Source organism: Catharus ustulatus, chromosome 13 (assembly GCF_009819885.2).
Source record: "Catharus ustulatus isolate bCatUst1 chromosome 13, bCatUst1.pri.v2, whole genome shotgun sequence".
Lineage (NCBI taxonomy): Eukaryota > Metazoa > Chordata > Aves > Passeriformes > Turdidae > Catharus > Catharus ustulatus.
In genome coordinates this window covers 14,874,079-14,895,274 of record NC_046233.1, presented here as the reverse complement: position 1 = coordinate 14,895,274, position 21,196 = coordinate 14,874,079, and the positions used below count along the sequence as shown (strand labels likewise).

General features: G+C 61.8%; 4 protein-coding genes across 4 annotated transcripts; 1 reads left to right on the top strand and 3 right to left on the bottom strand.

Annotated features, from left to right (window-relative positions):
* Positions 1 to 56: 56 nt before the first annotated feature.
* Positions 57 to 2,868, bottom strand: HYAL3 (hyaluronidase 3). Its single transcript, XM_033071693.2, has 3 exons — positions 822 to 2,868; positions 625 to 714; positions 57 to 493 (listed from the first exon to the last, which is right to left on the bottom strand). The coding sequence occupies exons 1-3, from the start codon at positions 1,716 to 1,718 to the stop codon at positions 140 to 142; spliced, it is 1,341 nt and encodes a 446-aa protein (XP_032927584.1). The 5' UTR covers positions 1,719 to 2,868; the 3' UTR covers positions 57 to 139.
* On the bottom strand, positions 2,862 to 5,881 carry NAA80 (N-alpha-acetyltransferase 80, NatH catalytic subunit). The gene is given in 4 exon segments (XM_033071852.2): positions 2,862 to 3,647; positions 5,140 to 5,232; positions 5,235 to 5,369; positions 5,372 to 5,881. Coding segments are annotated over 4 exon segments (1,113 nt in total). The 5' UTR covers positions 5,511 to 5,881; the 3' UTR covers positions 2,862 to 2,901.
* An 844-nt stretch (positions 5,882 to 6,725) lies between these two features.
* RRP9 (ribosomal RNA processing 9, U3 small nucleolar RNA binding protein) lies at positions 6,726 to 10,179 on the top strand. The gene is made up of 15 exons (XM_033071851.2): positions 6,726 to 6,800; positions 6,940 to 7,022; positions 7,213 to 7,325; positions 7,405 to 7,478; positions 7,594 to 7,635; positions 7,824 to 7,950; positions 8,143 to 8,267; positions 8,487 to 8,579; positions 8,676 to 8,776; positions 8,889 to 9,023; positions 9,206 to 9,268; positions 9,346 to 9,491; positions 9,587 to 9,666; positions 9,791 to 9,864; positions 9,961 to 10,179. The coding sequence occupies exons 1-15, from the start codon at positions 6,726 to 6,728 to the stop codon at positions 10,064 to 10,066; spliced, it is 1,437 nt and encodes a 478-aa protein (XP_032927742.1). The 3' UTR covers positions 10,067 to 10,179.
* A 101-nt stretch (positions 10,180 to 10,280) lies between these two features.
* Positions 10,281 to 20,694, bottom strand: GRM2 (glutamate metabotropic receptor 2). Its single transcript, XM_033072003.2, has 6 exons — positions 20,591 to 20,694; positions 17,225 to 17,845; positions 14,654 to 15,491; positions 12,892 to 13,955; positions 11,820 to 11,994; positions 10,281 to 11,376 (listed from the first exon to the last, which is right to left on the bottom strand). Exons 2-6 carry the CDS (start codon positions 17,681 to 17,683, stop codon positions 11,303 to 11,305), a joined length of 2,610 nt encoding a protein of 869 aa, XP_032927894.1. The 5' UTR covers positions 17,684 to 17,845; positions 20,591 to 20,694; the 3' UTR covers positions 10,281 to 11,302.
* Between the last annotated feature and the right edge of the window lie 502 nt (positions 20,695 to 21,196).

Sequence of the window (21,196 nt, the reverse complement as noted above, 5' to 3'; positions counted from 1 at the left end):
CCAGCCTGGGCACACCACAGAGTCCCCCAGCTTTGCCCACAAAGACCATGCCAGCTGTGCCAGGAGAATTTATTTAGGTTAATGAAGTGCCAGCAGCAGCACTGCTGTGGTAGGGGACCGTGATGGTCCCCAGCCTTTGTCACCAGCCCCACTTGCCCTGTGGCAGACAGGTGTCAGAGGATGTAAGATCCTTGTGCCCATAGAGGCTGTGAGCGTGGGTGGGCACCTGGCAGGAGGTGGCAGGCCTGAGCCGTACCCGCTGGGCACAGCCCTCACCTGCCCAGCCACGGTAGCAGTGGCAGCGGAATGCAGCCCACGGACCTGCACTGGGGCCAAGGTGCAGGAGGCTGTCCAGGTCGTGGGGCTGCCGGCGCACACAGCGCCCGTGTCCATGGCACTGCCCATAGCTGCATTCTCGGGCTGCTGCCGTGATGTTGGCCACGTAGGGACCCAGGGTGGAGACGAGGTAGTGGCGCAGGCTGGCACAGCTTTCCTGGGGAGGAAGCATCAGTGAGAACTCACCACAGCAAGAGAGTCCTGGCCAGCCCTCCCTGGTGCGTACAGGGGATGTGGCCATCCCATACATCCCACGCCATCTCCCGTGCCGCGGGGGGCCATACTCACAGCCGAGCGGGAGTACAACATGTCACCCCAGAGCACGAGTCCAGCCGCTCCCAGTGCCGCACTCTCCCCAATGGTGTGCACAAGGTCAGCCTGCCAGGAACAGAGATGTGACCAGTTTGGGGGACACAGCCTCCATCCCTGTGCCAACCACAATCCCACATCACACCCGAGGCCAGCTCCGGCCCCACAGTGCTTACCAGCTGCAGGAACCGGGATGAGCGGCGGAAGGAGAGGCGGGAGTAGGCGATCACGGGCAGGAGGCCATCAGCCCCGAAGGCGGCCACGCGCAGGGCCTCGCGCAGCCGGTGGTGCACGTAGCGCTGGCGCAGGGCGGGCGGCAGTGCCAGCGGCAGGTAGATGCTGGGATAGAGGGCAGAAGAGGCGGCCCAGAGCCAGCCCAGATGGTTGTTACGCTGCACCTCCGCCGGCTGGCACTGCCCCGTGTAGTTTGGCTCCTTGGCCCAGTTGCTGTTGAGGCAGTCAGGAAAACGGTAGAAACCCCAGAGCCCCTCAGGGCGCAGGGCCCGGCCCACCAGAAGTGTCTCCTCCATTAGAGCCTGTGCTGCCTGCTCGAACTCCAACTGGGCCAGTCGGAGCTGCTGCCGTGCCGGCAGGATGCCGTGCTGGTCCTGCACCCACTGCTCTGAGGCTGTCCGGTAAATCTTTTTGGGCCCCCAGTTTTGGGCCCACAGGGGCCTCCACTCCTCCCAGTCCACCACGGCCAAGCCATGGAAAGCAGGTTTCAGGAGGAGGCGGATGTCCTCAGTCACCCTGTTGATGTGGGCTTTGAGGGAGACTCGCTGGGGGATGCCCCCATTATGGGGCACACCCTGCTGTGACAGGTAGGGGTACAGCCCAAACTTGTTCTTGTAGAAGATGGTGATGTTCTGGCCAGCAAAGTGGCCACCCTGGTTCTCCACAATGCCGTAGTCGCTGAGGGGCAGCCCCACGCCAAAGCGGTGCTGGCAGCGGCTGGTGGGGACGTTCCACACCACGGCAAAGGGCTGGCCGCCTGCCAGGGGCTCGGGTGCCGGGCTCTCCTCACTGGCTGTGCCCAGTGCCAGGCAGGCCCACAGTGCCAGCACCAGCACCATCCCGCCTCAGCAGCTGCTTGTGGGGCCGGCAGCCTGCGAGGAAAGGAGAGCCATGGGGATGAGGCTGTGGGATGCAGTGGGCATTCCAGCAATGCAGGCACTGCCACCCTGGCACATGGTAGGCTAGGATGGACCACAGGGGCTAGGCTGTCCTGCAAGTACATGCTGCCCACCCCAAAACCTGACAAGACTGGGTATACTTGGGGGTTTGAGACCCCTCCTGCCTCAGCACTGACAGTGTTACCTCTGCCTGCTGCTCCCTGGTGCTGAGATCCTGCTTGCACTACAGCAGCAGCACTACATGGCACGGTTCTGGAGTGGCACTGCAAGCCACTGACCCTGGTGCCCCAATTTCCCTGCAGCTCCCAGTCCTGCCTGTAATGGAGGCACCAAGACTCCCTGGTCCGCATTTCAGCACAGTGCTGAGCCAGGCTGGGTGATCTGCTGAAGGACTGAAGGGGCAGCTCTGTCCGTCACAGCCCAGGCAGGGACAGAGGGGTCTGGTGCCCCTGCCCAGCGCTGGCTAGCTGCCCAGAATGAGGGGATTAGGCGGGGAATGGGCTCAGGGCCGCGTGATACAGCGAGGACAGTGCTAATCCTTGGTTGCGAGGCCGGACACTCTCTGACCTTCCTGTTCCCATGCCTCTGGCCCTCACTGACGCCGGCTGCCTTAGGGAGGTTTGGCCACCTGCCTCCCTCACCATGCAATGCAGGGGACCCGATTCTGCAGTGCCACCACCGTGCCCTCCTCCCACAGTGCCTTCCCAGCCACCCTGTACCTCACTTTCCCCAGGCTATGGCCATACAGCTATGGCCATGCTGGAGGCCACCACATGCCATCGGCCCCAGCTGTCCCACAGCACATCCTGAGTGGAGAAGACACTAGTGGGTCTGGGCAGTGCTCCTGGGGACCAGTGCGAACCCCACAGCTGCGGGTGGGCCTGGCTCCCCACCATGCTGGTGGTCCCAGAGCCCCAGCCAGGCAAGCTGGGGGCCAGGCGGGAGCAGAGGCAGCATGCCCAGGTAGGGCAGGGCAAGGGAACCACCTCCCTGCCAGCACCCCCTGCTCCCAGCAATGGGACCAGAGTGCACCATGAGACTGGGGGAGCTGGTGCCAGACCTCAAGAATGGCAGGCAGTCAGGCAGTGCTGCAGCGGGCAGCTCCTGCCCACACTGCTTTTAATCACTGGCTTGGGGCCCCAGCCCCTCGGATGTCCTTCTTCATCCAGAAGATGGGGAGCCCTTTGGCATCACGGTGTGGGGATTCCAGGAGGCTCTGCTCGCTGCTCTCAGCCAGGACACCCCTCGCCCAGATGACAGTCGGTGGGGGAGGCGGTGGGGGGACAGTGAGGGGCGGGCGGGGAGGCGGGGGGGCAGTGGGTACCCATGGCCTGGTGGTGGTGGCAGCCCCGGAGGGGGCAGAGAAAAGCCGCAGCACCTCAGAAGATATAGCTGGGCTGAGAAAGGCCACACTCTGCACAGGCTCCCCCAGGACAAAGCCCAGGTGGGCATAGAAATGCTGCTTGTCGTGGGTGGTGAGGTGCAGGCAGCGAAAGCCCCGGGCCCGGGCCCACTGCTCGGTGGCCTCCATCAGCCGCCGCCCATAGCCCTGGCCCCGCAGCGCCCGGGCCACCACTACGCTCTCCACAAAGAGGTCATGGGGGCGGCCAACCACGCGGGACAGTCGGACATGGCCCACGAGCTCGCAGGGCCCCTCCCGGGCAGCAGGGGTCTGGCTGGGGCCCCGGCTCCGGATCAGCAGCAGGCAGGTGGGAAAGGCATCCGAGGAGCGCTGCAGTGTGTGGAGCCGCGATGCCCGGCTCTTCCCCCACTCCTCGCCCAGCAGCTTGGCACAGGCTTCCAGCAGCTCCGGCCTCTGGTGCAAGGGGACCAAGCTGAGCTCCTCTGACACGGAACCCATTCTTCTCACTGACAGGAAACCAAGCAGGTCACAGCTTAGAGGCAGTAAGGCACAGACAATGTGTCTGTTCCCCCCAGCCCACCACTGGCCCCAGTACAGGCGCGGCTCCCCAGTGGCACAGCCACATGAGTCCACAGAGGTTTGGCGGGTCCAAGGCCAAACAACAGATTCATGGCAGGGAAGTGGCACATGGTGCCAGCTCCAGGAAATCATGCCATGAGACCTGCAGAATGGTTTTGCACTGTCAAGACAGCTGGAGGGGCAGGAGGCAGAGTGCTGGCCTTGCCTCTTCCCCAGCCCCTGCCATAGCTCCCGCCACCTCGACACCCATCAGACAGGCTAGCTCATCACACATGTACTCGGAGTCAGGGTTCTGAGGAGCCCACAGAGCCTCTGAGAAAACCCCGTATCCTACAGCATGCCAACTGTTCTCTCAGCCTGGCAGTTCCCCTTGCGAAGGAGAAGTGGCAGGCAGAAGGCAGGAGGAACCACCACATCAGTTGATTAACTAGGATTGAGCAAACTGCCTCACTTCCCCTCTGGGGGCTGGGGAGGGCCTGAGCCTGCCCTCCCACACCCTAGGTGCCTCCAAGAGCATGGTGGGGTAACCCCCCTGGTTCCAAGACTCCTCACTCAAAGCCCAGCCTGCACTCTCCCCTTCAGATGCCAGTCTCCACCAGGACTCCTGAGTCGGTGAGTTTCCTTCCATCTGCCCAGCAAACCCACACCAACACCCAAACAGCATCTGTCTGCCACTCACCCTGCCTTCACCCAGCCTCCCCATGCTCACTCTGCTGCTACCAACCCTGTCTGCACTCACCCTGCTCACACCCACCCTGCTCACACCTGTACCCTGCTCATGTCCACCCTTCTCACACTCACCCTGTCCGCTGCTGCTGGCTCCTTTGGCCTGGGTGCCAGCGCAGCAGGAAGCAGCCCAGGCTCATGACCAATCACAGGGCCTGGTTCTGCTTCCCCGGTGTGAATGACACGTCTGTCCAGGGCCCCACATACCACCCCCTGCTTCCCACGCAGCACCCCCACACAGGACACTCACCCTGCCCACACCCAGATTGCTCCAAACCACACAGCGCTCACACACAGATACGGAAACGGCATCACCCAGCTGACTGCTGCTCCCACCTCATGGCTGCACCTACTGAACACAGGTCCTCACCCTACCACTGACCCTCACTGACCAGGACTGACCCAACGCTCAGCTCATCACTGATCTGTCGTTTGACCTGCCATTGGCCCCATCTCTGACCCTACCACAGACCCCACTACTGACCCATCACTGACCCTCTCACCGGCCCTTCACTGACCTCCTCCCACCAACTCACCATTGACCCTGCCAGTGACCCCAGCACTGACCCATCATTGATTCTATCATTGATCCTATCATTGAACCCACCACTGACCCAGCACCGGCCACCCCGAGCCCCTCTCCCCGCCCTTTTCCCCTCGGCGCTCCCCAGCCCCAGCCGGTCCCGCCCGTACCGCTCTCCGGCCCCGCCGCCGCCGTCACTTCCTCCGCCCGTCCCGCCGCACCCGCGCCCTCTGCCGGCCGGAGGACGCCCCGTGCGCGCCCCGGAGCCCCGCGCTGCCCCCTCGGCTCTGGGCTGCTCCCAAATTCCCGCACGGACCCACCCACCCTTGGCCGTGGCAGGACGGCGGAACACCCTACCCTGAGCTGCCCAGCCCTCCGCAGGGCCTCCAGCCCCAGGGACGCCAGCCCCACTGGGCAGACCTGCACTGCTGCAGCTCCGCTCCCTTCTGGAGCAGGGCTGCCCAAGGCTGTTTTGGGGATGTCCATCTTCACACTCTCCCTTCCACCCCAAGGAGTGAGACACTGTGTGGGAGCTCTCCATCCGTCTCTTTCAAGTCATGATGGGATTTACAGAAGGCACCACAAAGAAGATGATGAAGCAGGAGGTGCAGGACAGCTCTTTCACCTGCATGACCAGGGCACGGATGAGGGCAAGGTGGGATTCCCAACCTGGCCGGCCTTTTGGGCAGTGCAGTTTGGACTCTCCAGATGTGTCCTCATGAGTTCTAGCTTGCTCAGCTCCTAGGTAGAGCTCCTCTCCCTGACCACAGCTGCCTTTCTGCTCCTGCTACCTGCATGGATGGGGAGGTGGGGTCCTTGTCCACCCAGCTCCATCTGCACTGCCCGAGGCACAGGTTCCTGCAGCCTCAGAGACTGAGCAACACTTCCACAGCAGCCTGGGGCCACCAAGAGCAAAACTTCGTAGCCTCGCCAGGCTTCCAGCCAGAGATGGTTGCTGCCCTTGTCATGCTCTGGGGTGCTGAGCCTCAAGGCAGCCTCACTCCCCAGCTGATGCATCCACTTGCACAGACTGGGACAGGCTCTCCCTAAACCTGTTGCCTTGCAGGGACCAGTGCAGGGCATTCTTACTGTCCTTCCCTGACTCCCCCTGTGCCAAAGAGAAAAGAGATTGCACATAATAAAATTTCTGCAGTTTTTAGCTCTTTAGAGCATCACCTGTCCCAGACAGACACTACCCCAGGATGACCAAGGACGGGTCCCTGGAACTCCAGGAAGGACATGGGAAGGGACCAGAGGCCATGCCCGACAGTGGAGCCTGGTTAAGGGTCCCTGAGAAGCAGAACGAGTTGATCATATTGGAACCCACTATCACTGTCACTACGGGGGGCTGCCAGCTGCAGGACTGGGCCCGAAGGACCATGGGGCGCAGAGGAGGCAGCGCTGGGGGCCCTGGGGCTCTGAAAACCGGTCCCGAGCTGCGGGTCCCCAGCAAGAGCGGCCGGTCCCTGCGGCAGGGACCCCCGGCACCGGGACCGGAGGGGCGATGGCAGCACCAGGGGGCGTGGCCAAAATATGGGGCGTGGTCACGGTCCAGGGGCGGAGTGGTGATGTGACGTCACACTGAGTGACAGCGCGTCCGCCGGACGAGGGCGGGGCAGGGCGCGCTTCCGTGGCGGGGAGGCGGTGCCGTAGGGCCAATAGGAGGCGGGATCCTCCCGCCCACAGCCAATGGGCGCTGTGAGGGGCGGGGCCCAAGCCCGGCTGGCGGCCGGGGGCGCCCACGTGCGGCGGCAGCATGGCGGCGGCGGCGGGCGGCAGGAGGGCCAAGGCCCCGCGCGGGGCGGCGGCACGGCGGCGGCCGCGGTCGGCAGTAAGGGCCGGGCCGGAGGGAGGGAGGGAGGCGAGCGAGGAAGGGCTAACTCAGTGGGGTCTCTGTCGTGGCGCTTTCGCTGCGCCTGTCCCCATACCCGTCCCATCTCGTCCCGTCGATCGCCCAATTTGTTCCGCAGGCACCGGGCGCCGATGGGAGACCGCGGACGACAGCAGGTCGGCCCGGCGACGAGGAAGTGTCCAGTGACTCCGAGACAGAGAGGTAAGGGCTGCGCCTGGGCAGTGCCGGTACCGTAGCGGGGCGCCGATACCGGGAGATGCTTATACCGGAGAGATGCCGGACAGGGGCATGCCTGTGCCGGAGAGATACCGGACCGGGGATGCCTGTGCCGGAGGGGATGTTGGACCTGAGGGGTGCCGGTACCGATGCTCACGCACACGTGTCCCTGCAGCCCGTTGTTGGGGCGGCGGCGGCGAGAGGCGGCGGAGGAAGAGGTGGAGGAGACGCCGCAGGAGAAGAAGCTGCGCTTGGCCAAGCAGTACCTGGAGGAGCTGCGGCAGCTCGGTGAGTCCCGGCCGGCGCCAGTGCCCCGCGGGGCGGGCCCGGGCGCTGAGCCCGACCCTCATGCACTGTCCCCCCGCAGAGGAGGAGCGGGCCGAGGAGGAGGAGGAACTCGAGCCGGCGGATCTCATCGGCGACCGGCTGAAGGAGGACGTGGTGAGCAGGGGGCCCGTACGGCCTCTCGGTCCCATTGACAGCAGCGGGCTCTGTCCCCTTTCTACGGGACCGGGACTGAGGCCACCTCTGCTGAACCCTCTCCCTTCTTCCCCAGTTGGAGCAGAAAGGCCGGCTACAGCGCCTGGTCGCCAAAGATGTAAGTGCCCGGTACTGGGGGTGCCAGACTGCATGTGTCGGCTTAGGGGACACTAAGGCACGGCCAGCACACTACAGCCTTTCTGCCTGCTGCTGACACCCTGGAGAAGTCAGGGTGCTGTGCTGGGGTACTCCTGTGCCTGGGGAAGGGTCCTGGGCAGCCCAGCTCACATCCTGCTCTTCCTGCAGGTACAGCCTCCAGATCCAGCCAGGATCCGTGTGCTGCGGGGACACCAGCTGCCTGTTACCTGCCTCGTCATCTCTCCTGATGACAGATTCATTTTTTCTTCTTCCAAGGATGGCTCCCTCATCAAATGCAAGTATTCACTGGGGGCTGTGACTGGCTGTTCCTAAGCCCAAACCCTGCAGGGACCCAGCTGCCCACTGAAATGGCTTGGTCCTTGGCAATTCATGGATTGTGCATAATTCCAGGCTCTGTGGAAGGCTCATTGACACTTTTGGGAGTGGTGAAGGCTCCCAGAGGGTGACTGTGATGACTTTCCTGTAGGGGAGGTGGACAGTGGGAAGAGACTGTGCGTGGTGCCCGGGGGGAAGAAGGGCACGGAGGAGCGGCACATGGGGCACGCGTCCCAGGTCCTTTGCATGGCCATTTCATCGGACGGCAAGTACCTGGTATGGGGACAGGGAGTGGAGAGGTGGCCATGGGGAGGGTTCTCATAGGGTTCTGGGGGTAGAATCTCATGCCCAGATCTGCCTTGCTGGGTTAAAGCAGCCCCTATCCCCTGCTGAGTCAAGAATGGGTCCCTGGGACACCCAAAGCCCGTGGAGCAGACAGGGGTGGGCTGTGTGTCTCCAAGGTGAAAGTCTCAGGCATCCCCTGCTGTCTGCCAGGCTACAGGAGACAGGAACAAGCTGATCATGATCTGGGATGCAGCCACCTGCAAGCGCCTGCACATCTTTACCGGGCACCGTGACGCCGTTTCAGTGAGTTGGGGGCATTGGGCATGGTGCCTGTGGGACCAGGCAGCTGTGTCCTCAGCATCCATCACAGCTGTGCTGTGTCTGTCCATCTGTCCCCAGGGCCTGTCCTTCCGAAAGGGCACACACCAGCTGTACAGTGCTTCCCACGACCGCTGCGTCAAGGTCTGGGATGTGGCAGAGAATGCATACGTGGAGACCCTGTAAGACCTGGGGAAATCCCACTGACCCTTCCAAGGGGTGCACCAGCAGCCCTGAGGAGGTGAGGGGGCAGAGGGCCAAGCTTGCCATAGCTCTTTGTCATCTCCTTTTCAGGTTTGGACACCAAGATGTCATCACAGGGTTGGACAGCCTGAGCCGGGAGTGCTGTGTGACAGCGGGGGGACGGGATGGCACCGTGCGGCTCTGGAAGATCCCTGAGGAGTCACAGCTCGTGTTTTCTGGGCACCAGTAGGTCTGGGGTGGAAGAGGGGGCTGTGGGCAGGTGTGTCCACCTGGGGCAGTGGTGTGTGGGGGCTGTGGGCATCAGCAGGAGCACCCTGGGGATGCTGATACCATGGTGAGCCCTTGTCCCCTAAACAGGATCCCAAAGCACACTTGTAACTGCTGGCAGTTGCCTCTTCTCTTCACAGGGGCTCCATCGACTGTATCCAGCTCATCAACGAGGAGCACATGGTGTCTGGTGCTGATGATGGGTGAGCACGGGGCCAGGATGATGTCTGGGGTGGGCAGGGTGCCCCCTCAGCCCCCTCATCCCTCACGTCCCCTACAGGTCTTTAGCCCTGTGGGGGCTGACGAAGAAGAAGCCGCTGGCGCTGGCTCGGCAGGCGCACGGTGAGCAGGACAGCCAGGGCCTGCAGCAGCCATACTGGATCTCAGCTGTGGCTGCCCTGCGCAACAGTGACCTCCTGGCCACAGGTGTGTGGCAACTGTTCTTGGCAGCCTGTGGGGGAAACGTGTCCTGCTCCCATCCCTAGGCTGAGGTGTGTGACAGTGTCCTCTCTATGCCCCAGGGTCCCACAGCGGCAGTGTGAAGCTCTGGAAGTGTGGTGAAGGATTTCGGAAGCTGGAGCACCTCTTGGACATCCCCTTGGTATGGATGGATGGGCAGGTTGGGAATTCTGGAGCTGGGCTGGAGGGTGCCTCAGCAGGGGCTCCCCTTCTTGGGCAGCAGGAAAAGCCTGTGGGAGCCCCTAACTCTGCCCTGTCCCCTCCAGGTGGGTTTTGTCAACAGCCTCAAGTTCTCAGCAGCTGGTGACTTCCTGGTGGCTGGCATTGGGCAGGAGCATCGGTACTGTCCCCCCTCCCTGGTGCTGCCTGGGGATGCAGCTTCCCCCTCCTCTGGGTCTTGTTGGAGGGTGATCCCCCTCATCTCTCTCATCCACAGGCTTGGACGGTGGTGGAGAATCAAAGAAGCCAAAAACAGTATCTGCATCATCCCCCTGAAGCAGAAGACCACAGCCCTTAGCCCTGAATCTCCTGGCAGCTCCTAGCCCCCTGTCCCTGGAGCCACTGGAGTGGATCATTCTGTCGCTGTAGCTGTGCCCTCCATCCTTGGTGCAGCCACCACTCTGAGATCGGCAGGATGTGAGTGGGGGTTGTCACATTGTCCCTGATTCTGCTAGCCCCCATGTCCTGATGTGGCTGTGCCCTCTGCGAGGGTCTGTCCTCTCAGGTTTGGCTGTACCTGAGCTCTGGAACAATCCATTTTGTAAAAAAAAACAACACCAAAACCACTTTATTTACATAAATTACAAAAAAAAAAAAAAAATCACACTTTCGTTCACAGAAAAAATCTACTCTTAAAAACTTGGTTGGGCTCAAAGACCTGGGTCTTGTTGCTTGCCCTGAGCCTCCAGTGCCCCCCTGGGCTCTGCAGGGGCTGGGGTCAGCGGGCATTTATCTGCCCTCGCTCCTGCCCTGTCTCCCACAAAGGGATGAGAAGTGCCACACACAGTGAGGGAAGCGATGGAGGGGGCTTGAGCCACGCTCAGTGGCTCTCCTAAGGCCAAAACCAGGAGGAAAACATGAAAATGCAAAGCACTAGGGGAAGGGTGATGTGGTCCAGGGCTTGGAACAAGAGATGATGGGAAAGGCATGGCACAGGGAAGGTGGGGTGGGCGATGGGGTGAGGGCAGTGTGTGGCAGAGTGGGAGGTGCAGCGTGGATTGGCACAAGCAAAAAGCAGGAGGTTGAACCGGGCTTGGCAGGAGAGAGTCGAGTTGTGCCCCAGCTGGGGCTGGGGACAAGGGGCAGGGGCTGTGCCCCAGGGCTCAGTGCAAGGGACAAGGGGAGGGTATTTGTGCCACAGCTCAGTGCAAGGTCCGTGCGATGTGCACTACGGCTCAGTGCGAGGGATGGGGGAACATTCATCATGGCTTGGTGCAGGGGGGTGTGGGTGCACAATGGCTCAGTGCAGGTGACACAGAGGGACATGTGCCATGGCTCAGTGTGAGGGCTGGGGACGTTGCCGTGGCTTGGCTCAGGGAGTGGGGATGTTCACCATGGCTCAGTGCAGGGTGTGGAGCACAGGGTTCCTGTAACGTGGCTCAGTGCAAGGGAAGGGTGACACATCATGACCCGATATGTGGGATGTGTAGCTCGTGCTGGGGCAGGGGCTGAGCCTCCTGGCTGCACCTGGCACCTCGTTGGGCCGTGCTGCGGGCACTGCTCTCCCTGGGGGAGCAGTGGGGGTGCTGTGTGGCAGCACCACAGCCTGGCCCCCTCCTTCACAAGGATGACGTCGTGGAATCCACCACCTCACGGCCATTGCACACCGTGGGCACGTATGGCGAGGCTGAGCCTGGACAGGAAGGCAGCAGTCAGGGCTGGGTTGGGGTCTGGCAGCAGTGCCCCCCAGCATCCCATGGCAGTGGTACCCAGGGAGCTGGAGGGGAGGGTGCCCAGGATGGCCATATTCCCCCCAGGGGTGTCATAGTCCCTGGAGCTAAAGCAGAGAGTGCCTCAGGTAGTGACAGGAGCCTGGGGGCAGCTGAATCCCCTCTGTTGGGGTGGAGAGTGGCCCTGTCTCCTCAGCAATGATCACCCCCCTCCCCCCCAGGAGCAGTATCCTCTGGCATTGGGACACAGGACAGGGAAGAGCCACTGGGGACACATCCTCCATTCCCTCCCATTTCCCACTTTGCCCTACCCCACACCCCACTTTTCTTCAAGAACCCATGTTGGGGTGCCCACACAGACCCCCCACCAGGAAAGGGTGCTGTCCCCCAGCCCCAGCGTGCTCACCATGGGACTGGCTGGAGCTGGCTGCTGCCACGCTGAAGCGAGCGGTGCCCACGCGGTGACTGGCCACGTTCTTCTGCGGCTGGAAGAGTATGATGTGCAGCTTGGGGGTGAAGAGGCAGCCGAGGACCACGGTGCCGCTGAGGCTCACCGAGATGCACATGGTGGTGGTCTGGACCTGGAGACAGGGGTGGGCATCAGGTGCTCCACCCATCAGCCCTCTGCCCCTAGCAGGGCAGGATGAAGCCCATGCTGTGGCACTGGTCAGCCCCTCTGGGCACAGGCTGCACCCCGCAGGGACATCCCACCCCACACCACATCCCTCTGTCAGGGTAGTCCTGCAGGAGACCCATGGGGAGAGTATGGACACTGCCCTGATGGGGACAAGTTGCCCCTGCAAAGCAGGTACACCCTGAGCAGCAACCCCAGCCCTGCCAACATGCTGCTTTGTGGCACTGCCTGGGGCCAGAGCCTGCACTCTCCCATTCCAGTGCCCACTGTCTCTGGGAGTGCAGGTCCTCTCTGGAAGCCCCTGACTGCAGCTGCCCCCACCAATTCCTCAAGACTCATCAAGAATGTATTTGGTTGTCCATGCCAGGGGTCTTGAGGTGCTCAGGATGCACTCCATGCTACCCAATTCCTGGCACTGCTCAGCAGCCCAAGGACCAGGCTGGCCCTGGGGCTGGCATTCATGCCCTGGGATGTAGTGTCTGGACGAGCCGGTGGCTGTCTCCTGCTTTTGCATCACCAGGCTGAAGGACGACTATCATTCCTCCATGGCCTGGCTATGGGGGAATCTCTGGAGGTCTTAGGGCCATTTCCCATCCTCATCCTAGCAAAGAAGGGAGGAGGGCAGCTCCTCTCTCCAGAACTCATTGCCCCATCAGCCACATTCCTTCAGGACCTTTCACCTGGTCCTGAATTACCCAGTGCAGAGGTGACCATCACCAGATGTGTGGATGAAGACCCTTCCCCAGGCCCACACATCTCCTATTCATGAACCCTGCACGGCCCAGATCTCCAGGACCACTTAGATCAATCCCTGTCAGAGCCCCCTGGGAGCTCCAGCTCTTACACGGTAGTCGCTGGAGGTCACGTAGAAGATGGGCAGGAAGGCCAGCCAGATGATGCAGGTCGTGTACATGGTGAACCCGATGAACTTGGCCTCGTTGAAGTTTTCAGGACATTTCCGTGTCTTGAAGGCATAGACCGTGCAGAGGACAATCAAGAGGACATTATAGGTGAGCGAAATGAGCATGTTGGAGTCACGGTTGTTGCACTTGAGGGTGACAATGTACCTCTTGTCGGGCTCAGTCTCCTTGCCTGTGCCAGGGGTCTCCACCAGCAGCCAGATGATGACGATGATCAGCTGGCAAGAGATGAGGGCCATGCAGATGACCACCTGTGACGTTGGGCTTATGAAGCGGGGGCGCTGGACCCCCTCCTTCACGCCGCTGAAGATCCTGGCGATGCGATTCGTCTTGGTCAAGAGGGCCGAGTAGCAGACGGCGAAGGACGTGCCCAGCCCCAGGCGCCGGAGCGTGCACACCCCGGTGGAGGGCTTTGCAATGAAGATGAAGGTCATGCTGTAGCACATGAGGACCCCAGTCAGCAGAATGTAGCACAGCTCTCGTCCAGAGGCCTTCACGATGGGAGTGTCATTGTTCTTCACGAAGACTCCGATAACGAAGAGGGTGGAGATAAAACCCAGGCAAGAGATAGTGACGGGACCAATGGCCCAGACATCTTTCCAGCGGATGTACTCTTGGGGCAGCTCGTAGCAGCCATTCAGGGTCTCGTTGGGCCAGTAACCAAGACCACAGTCCATGCAGGTGAACTCATCCAGCAGGTACTCATAGGGCTGGCAGGGGATGCAGATCCAGCAGCAAATGTCTCCGGGCTGCATGCTCTTGATCTCATTCTTTTTGCAGGGGTCGCTGCACTGGGACACGGGAATGGAGGTCTCAGCCCAGGGGATGAGGCTGGTGTCGAGGATGAGCCCCTCTGCCCAGTAGCCCACCTTCTGGTACCGATAGCGCCCGTCCATGTAGTGGTAGTTAAAGATGTTGTAGCGCCCGATCCCATCGCCGTAGCGGTCAAATCGAACAACGCTCTCGGTATCTGCTGGCCTGAATGGAGCTGCAGGGAGGAGAAGGGGAGACAGTCACTCTCTCAGGGCAGGAGAACATTCACTCCAGGCCTCGAGGCAGGGCTCATCCAAAGGGTCACATCCCACCATGGCCACAGGTAAATGTCCAAACTCTTTCCTGCCTTAACTCCCATCCTTGCTGCCTATGCACATGTTAGGAGCAGGAAAGCAACAGTGGAGAACTACCTGCCCACCTGGCTGAGAACCCATCAACCCCAGCCAGCTCTGCAAGGCAGAGGGGGGTGTGCAGTCTCCATGGCTCTCGGTGACTCCTGTTAGCCAAGGTACCCTCAGCCCAGTCACAGAGGACATGCTTCTAATCCACCCCAAAATACATGGGTCCCTGATCAAGGGTATCCCTCCAGTTTAATCCCTGAAATGTGAATAAATCATTGTGCTTGCAAGGACCCACGTTCTTGAGGGTCCCTTATGGGTCTGGTCCCACCCAGCAGTAGCAGGATGGGGTTGGTGGCCAGCTTCTCCACACATTTCCACTGGGGACAGAGGCCTGAATTGCCTCCCAAGGATGATGACGGGCTGTTGGCACCTCAGGACAACTGCAGTCCTGGGTATGGACAGGTTGGAGAAATTGGAAGGTCTTGGGTCAAATATGGGCCTCCTTCTTTCCTGTCCTCCACCCATCCCTTTCCAGTCTGGCAGACAAACCACATCTCCATTTTGGACTCACCATCAAAATTAACATTGAGTATAAAGTCCTTGTAAAACCTCTTGCCATTGACAGGCTTCATGGCATCGCAGAGCTTGGTGGAGTTGGGGCACAATGTCCGGTGCATGTTGTGAAGAGAGTGAGCCATGGCATAGACTGCATTGACCACGAACGTGATCTTGGACTCGGGCTCAAACTTTCCTGTCTTGAGAGAGTACCGGCTACAGTCCGGCGTGTGGAAGCTGCACCTGAACTTCTGCTCCCAAAACTCCCGAAACCAGGGATTTCGGCTGTTATTGTAGGGATGGAGGTTACGGAAGTAGGAAGCAAACTCCTTAATGGGGTAGGCTGCCAGTTCGATGGTGATGGCTCCCTCCGCCACTGCTTCACTCCCAGCCACCACGCTCTCCAGGGCTCCCCACCCGTCACTGGCCACCCACATGAAGGACACGTTGACTCTCTGGGCAGCTGCCAGCAGCTCCCGAGCATCTTCACTTCGGGTGAACAGCACGACCACTCTGGCGTTGGGCTTCTGCATCAGAGCCCGCACCACCCCATCGTAGGTCTTCTTGTTCATGGAGCGCCCCACCTTCTCCGAGGTGGCGATGCAGATGTTGCGCATGCGGGCTTCTTGCTCGAAGGCCTCAATCCCCGTCTCCCCATAGTCGCCCTCCGAAGCCACCGTGGAGACGTAGGTCCAGTTGAAGAAGCGGAGGATCTCTGCCATGGCTTTGGCTTGGTAGAAGTCTGGCGGGACGGTGCGGGCGAAGTAGTCGTAGCGGGACTTGTCACTGAGCTTGGCACTGGTGGAGGCGTAGCTGATCTGCGGGATCTGGAAGAGCCGCAGCAGGTTGGCCACCTGCATGGAAGAGGAGGAGGTGAATGCCTGAAGAGGTGGCCAGCAAGGGACATTCCTATGGGGGGATCCCTGCCCCACACCCAGTGTTGCACAGTGCTCCCAAGCACAACCATTGGGCTGATGAGCAACCACCCCAACCCAGAGCACCCTGATCTGTGGAGGGACTGGAGAAGAATGGATGGCTCATTCACAGAGTGACTGAGCCTTCAGACATGCTCAATTATCTTTATTTTTTATTTTTTTTTTTAGTGTTTCAAGCACTCCACTCTGAAATTTGGGGCTGGAGAGGGGACAAAAGCAGAAAGTCTGCCATAGGTGACCTGTAGGAGATGCTTGACAGCAAGGAGAAAATCAGGATGCCTGGCAGCCCTACAGCACAGGACGAAAGCATTCTAGGGGCTGGGAGCCAGGGCAGAGTGCCCCCACCAGGCTGGGGGATGCTGCAGACCTGGGTCAGGGGACCAGCGCCTGCGCATCCTGCATCAGGAGCTCAGCGGGACCGGCACCTTCCAGCCACTCAGCAGAATCCCTCGTTAACTTCAAAGGGGAAAAAAGCCCCACTAATGAGCCTGTTAAAACGCAGGCTCTAGGGGCAGCAAGGGGGCCTTGGGTGTGCCAGCGGGGCTGCCAAGCCTGCCCATATCTCACTGCTCCCCAGGCAGGAGACATGGCTTAATTAACGTGGACAAATGATCTTGACGACTAAGTCCCCTAATGGCAAGAATGTCCCCGAGTGCAGTGATGCTGCTGCCTGTCCTCACCATGCATAGGAGCTGCCAGCCTGCCATGTCCCCCCAGTGCCCCTTGAGCTCTCCAGCCAGCCCACATTCTGCCCCTGCTGACACCTGCCTGCCCAGAGTTGGGATGTGGTTCCCAGCAAGGGAAGGGACAAGTGCCCAGGCGGGCTGGGATGCTGCCTCCTTCATGCAGTCCCAGCTTCTTCCACCCCATAGCTGGGGGATGCAGGGATCTTGGGGCCCAGAACACACAGTCAAACACACACTGGGGACTCATTAAATCTCAGCGAGCATGTGGCCCACCCCTGTGACTCAGCTGGTCCTGCTGGCTGCCTGCATGCTGAGGGGATGCTCTTCTCCCTGCTGAAACCAGCCTCTGAGTCCACAGAGCTGTGGTTTTGGGGACTGAGATGCACCCCACCCAGGGTCACAGCCAGATCTGAAGTGTGAGGTGCCTGCCTGTTCCTGTGGGATCACTGAGAACACAGGGGCACTTTTCCTCTGATCCCACCCTGCCCCAGCCAGGCAGCCCTATGGCTGAGCCTGTCCAAGGTGCATGTCCCTTACAGAACCTCACAGGCTGCTGTTTGTGGGACAAGGGGGACAGGGTCCCCTCACACTGATCTGGTCTGCCTGGCACAGTCCAGACATGAGTTGGACTGAGGAGCTGCACTTGCCACCTTGAACCCAGGAGAGGAATAAACACCTGTCCCCACTTGAGGCTTTGCTCCTACGGCTAAGGGAGTGTTGGGGGAGTCATGCAAATCCCAAGGGCATCCTGGGCACACCCCCCACAGTCTTAGAGAGATGGCTCCTTCAGTGCCCACCTAGCACTCCCTCCCCACTGGAGAAAGGGGCAGAGCATCACCATGAGGGATGAGTGACTTCCCTCTACCACACTGGCAGTGGCATCCCTGCACTGCTGCCAGTTTTATCCCCCTCCCCCACTTCAGCCAAACCCCTGGCCCCACCTGACCCCTCTTGCCTGGGCGGTACCTGGATGGAAACGTCACTGTAGGAACCCCCAATGACACCGGTGATGGCAGTGGGAACATCGTCATGGACGGCGTAGGAGCCATCAGGGCAGATGTGCTCGGAACCATCCACCCTGGTAAGGGAGGCACGGACGAAGTCAAGGGACTGCTCGAGGGCATAGGTATCCTTGGAGCAGGTGTCGAGGATGTGAGCACCCAGCTTGACCCCTGGCAGGATGCTCCCGTCCTTGTTGATCTCGTCCAGGGCGAAGAGCATGGCCTCCAGGCGCTGGATGCCCCGATGTTCATTGATCTTGCCGCAGTCTTCACTCCCCACTCCTTTCTCATGGACGGGGAAGAGGCCCCCAATCACCAGGTCCCCATCCATGCTGATCTCCTTCTTGCCAGCCATGCCGTGCCCAGCAGCCAGACAGGTTGCCAGGTGCATCAGCCCCAGCCAGGCGGCCAAGGGGACCGCCATGGGGTGTGCTGGTGCCGGCTGGGGGATCCACCCCACCCCGCGTCACCCGCTGCCACCCGTCAAGGTGAGGGCAGGCAGTCCCCAGGCATTGGGTGCTGGGGGGTGGCACGGCGTGGTGTCGGTGGGAGAGAGGTCGTGCCACCCCGGCAGAGCCCTCGGCACCTGGAAAAGCAAAGGGAAAAGCTGCTGGGTCTGCGGGATGCAAGGCATGACAGGGACAGGGGCAGGCAGTGCTGCACGGGAGAGACAGGCAGTGAGCCTGACTGTGCCCCCACTCAGGATGCCCTTAGGAAGAAGTCCCCTGCAGAAAGGCGAGTTGGACAGATGCAATAGCTCCCACAGTGACCCAGAACCCCCAGGATACACACAAGTGACACAGATCCCAGGGCACGAGGAGGGGCACAGGGACCAGTCCCCCCACAGCCCTCCCAGGGACACACCGGCATAGGGGTGGGCACAGAGCTGGCCCCTCTGACAGCATGGGGGACAGCTTGACAGTCCTAAAATATCATGGAGGAGGAAAGAGCCAGGGATGTCACCTGGCACAGAGACGTTGGGCTGGGCAGATAGAGCCAAGGCCGGCTCCAAGCTGAGTCCCCGACCCACGCAGCAGCATCAGGGGTGTTGACAGATCCCAACCTCCAGCCAAACACACTACCAGAAGCAGCCAGCCATGAGCACACCGTGCCCACAGCACCCAGTGCTCACAGTATTTTAATTTCCATCCCATAGCCATGGAGCCCACCCCCGCTGCTGCTGCCCCCAGGGCTGTCCGTGGCACCGGGGTTGGAGCAGGGACTCTCCACTGGCTTCACCCTCATGCAGTAATACACAGGGTTCTGGCAGTCACGGTGCTTCAGAGTCTGTTCTCTCACCACCGCCCCTTCCTTCCCTGTATACTAAATTCAGAGATTTCAGTAAAAGTAAGAGCCAGGTTTGCTGACTCCCTCTGCAGAAAGCACGGAGGCGCAGGGGAATCAAAGGCTTTTGCAGCAGGCAGGCCTTGTTTTGGCAGAAGATGCAGTCCCCTACAAGACTGGTTGTCTTTTCCCAAATCACAGGAGAGATTTGTTTCCCATTTGAAGCTGACTGCTGAAATCCCACAGGCTGGCATTTCAGGGGCCATGGGAGAAGGAGACCCTTTGGCAGTCCAGAAGCCTCAGGCTGCTCTGAAACAGGAAACTGCTGATGCTGTGGCAGGACCACAGCCTCTTCCACAGCCCAGTAGAGCTTGTGGGGGCACAGAGGGTGGGAGGGGGATGCCAGAGAGTGCTGGTCACACTGCAGTTCCCTGCAGCCTGTACTGAGGCTACTCTCCTTGAGCAGGAGGAGGGTGCCCCCATGCTGCTCCCAGACAGGTGATGACAGCGCTGGCAGTAGTGCCCAGGGGGATGTGGGCAGCAGCGTGGCACAGAGTAACGGGGTGAGGTGGGGTGACACATGCAGACCTCCTCCTCCATGCCCCTAAGTGCCTGTTCTCAGGTGCTGCCTGCTGCTGCTGAGTCCCCATCTGTCTCAGGGTATCTCTTACCTGACCTCCCAATGTGAAGGACTTTAGAGATGAGAGAAGGAGGGTCCCTGCCTGATTTCAGGGATAAAAGCTTCTAAGGGACCCAGGATTTCCTCAGGAAAGAGGCCACAGGCACATGGATTATTGATGGAGCCCATCAGCGGCGCGCACAGGGGGCCGGTGGCACTGGGAACCCGGGTCCCTGTGGTCCAGGTCTTTTGGGGCAGCTGACAGGACACACCAGACGAAAGGCACCTTCAGGCCACGCTCCTCTGAAGGGCAAATCATCATTCACCCGGCAGCGAACCACGACGGACAGCGAGCAGGGCTGCCGCCACTCCCGCAGCTGCTCAGCTCGGCTGGTTTAGTGCTGGGGGGATGACAGCCCGCGGGAACCTCTGCAGAACATCTGCGGAAGTGAAGCACCGGGTAGGGCAAAGCCCAGTCCAGCCCGACGGCCATGGTACGGCAGGGAGCTCCTGCCAGCTGCGGGCAGCCTCTCCTCCCGCACACATCGCGAGTGGGGTGGGTGAGAAGGGGCCGTGACTCCTCCGTGCCCGGAGCGCTTCCCATCCCCTGCCAGGAGCCCTGAGCCCTCCGACACCAGCATCCCCGGGGGTGTGTGACACCTGGGGCGTGTGCGAGAGCGGCAGTGCTGCGGGGGTGCAGGGACAGCGTCACCTCCCGCAGAGGTCCCAGGGGTCCCACGGCCACCGAGCTCTGCCAGGAGCCCCAGCTCTCCCTGCACAAGGGCTGCCAGCCCCGGTGCCCCGCGGGGCCGAGGCGCCTCCCCGGGGCGCTCCCCCGGAGCCCCCGCGGCCACCCCATATCCCGTCCCGAACGTGCCCCGAGATCCGGCTGCCCCGGCACACACACAGCCCCTCACAGCCCCGGCTCCCCCCGGCCCGGACAGCCGGACGGGAGAGCCGGGGGAACAGCAGAGGCGCGGGTCTGTCCCCGCCGGGCCGGGCAATGACCCCGCGTCCCCGCCCGGCGCCGGCGGCAGCCCCGCTGAGTGCCACTGCAGGACTCGGGGCTGCCGGATCACCGGGAGCCGAGAACGCCCCAAGCCGCTCTCCCAGAGCCCCGCGCCTTGAGCCGGGCAAGGAGCGGCGGGAGCAGCCCCGGTGCCACCCTGACCGCCCGCACCCCGGCCCCTCCTGTGCCGCTGCCCGTGCCCGTGCTCTGCTCTCGTCCCGCAGCTCCGGAAGCTCCGGCACCGCGCACCGGTCTCCGAGCCCCGCCGTGGCGCGGCCCCGACGGCTGCGGGGGATCGCCGGTGTCCGTGCCGCTCCACCACCGGCACCGGGGCTCTGGAGACGGCGCCGCGCCGCCGGGGCACGGCGCGAACCTAGGTCACGGTGATGGGAGCGCCGGGTTGGGAGCGCAGCCCTTACCTGGGCCCGGCGGACTGTGCCGGGAGCCGGTGCCGGTGCCGCGGCTGTCTCGGAGATGCGGCTGCCACCGCCTCTCGCCGCCGCCTCTGACACTCCGCCAGTCCCAGCAGAGCGGAGCCGCTCCGCCCCCCGCCCGGCCCGGCCCCGGCCCCCGCCCCGGTCCGGCCCGGCCCGGTGGGCAGCGGCAGCCCCAGGGCCGCCCCGACTGCCCCCCGCTCGCTCCGGCACCGGCTGAGCCGGGCATGGCATTGCCGGGGCTGGGGCAAAACGGGAGCAGATGGACAGGACCAGGCAGGACATGGGCAGGATATCGGCAGGGAAAGGCAGGAGCGAGCAGGACATGGACAGAAAAGGTGGATCACAGGCAGGACGCAGCAAGATCCAGGCAAGGGATGGCCAGACTCAGCCAGAGCACCAGCAGGATGCAAGCAGGACATGGCCAGAGGAGGCAGGACACAGGGAAGGCCAGGCAGGACACAGGGAAGGCATGGCTAGATGTAAGCAAGTAATGGGCAGATACAGGCTGGGCAGAGGCAGGACACAGCCGGAGCAGGCAGGACACAGCCGGAGCAGGCAGGATCTGCTCTGCACCCTGGCAGACCTGGC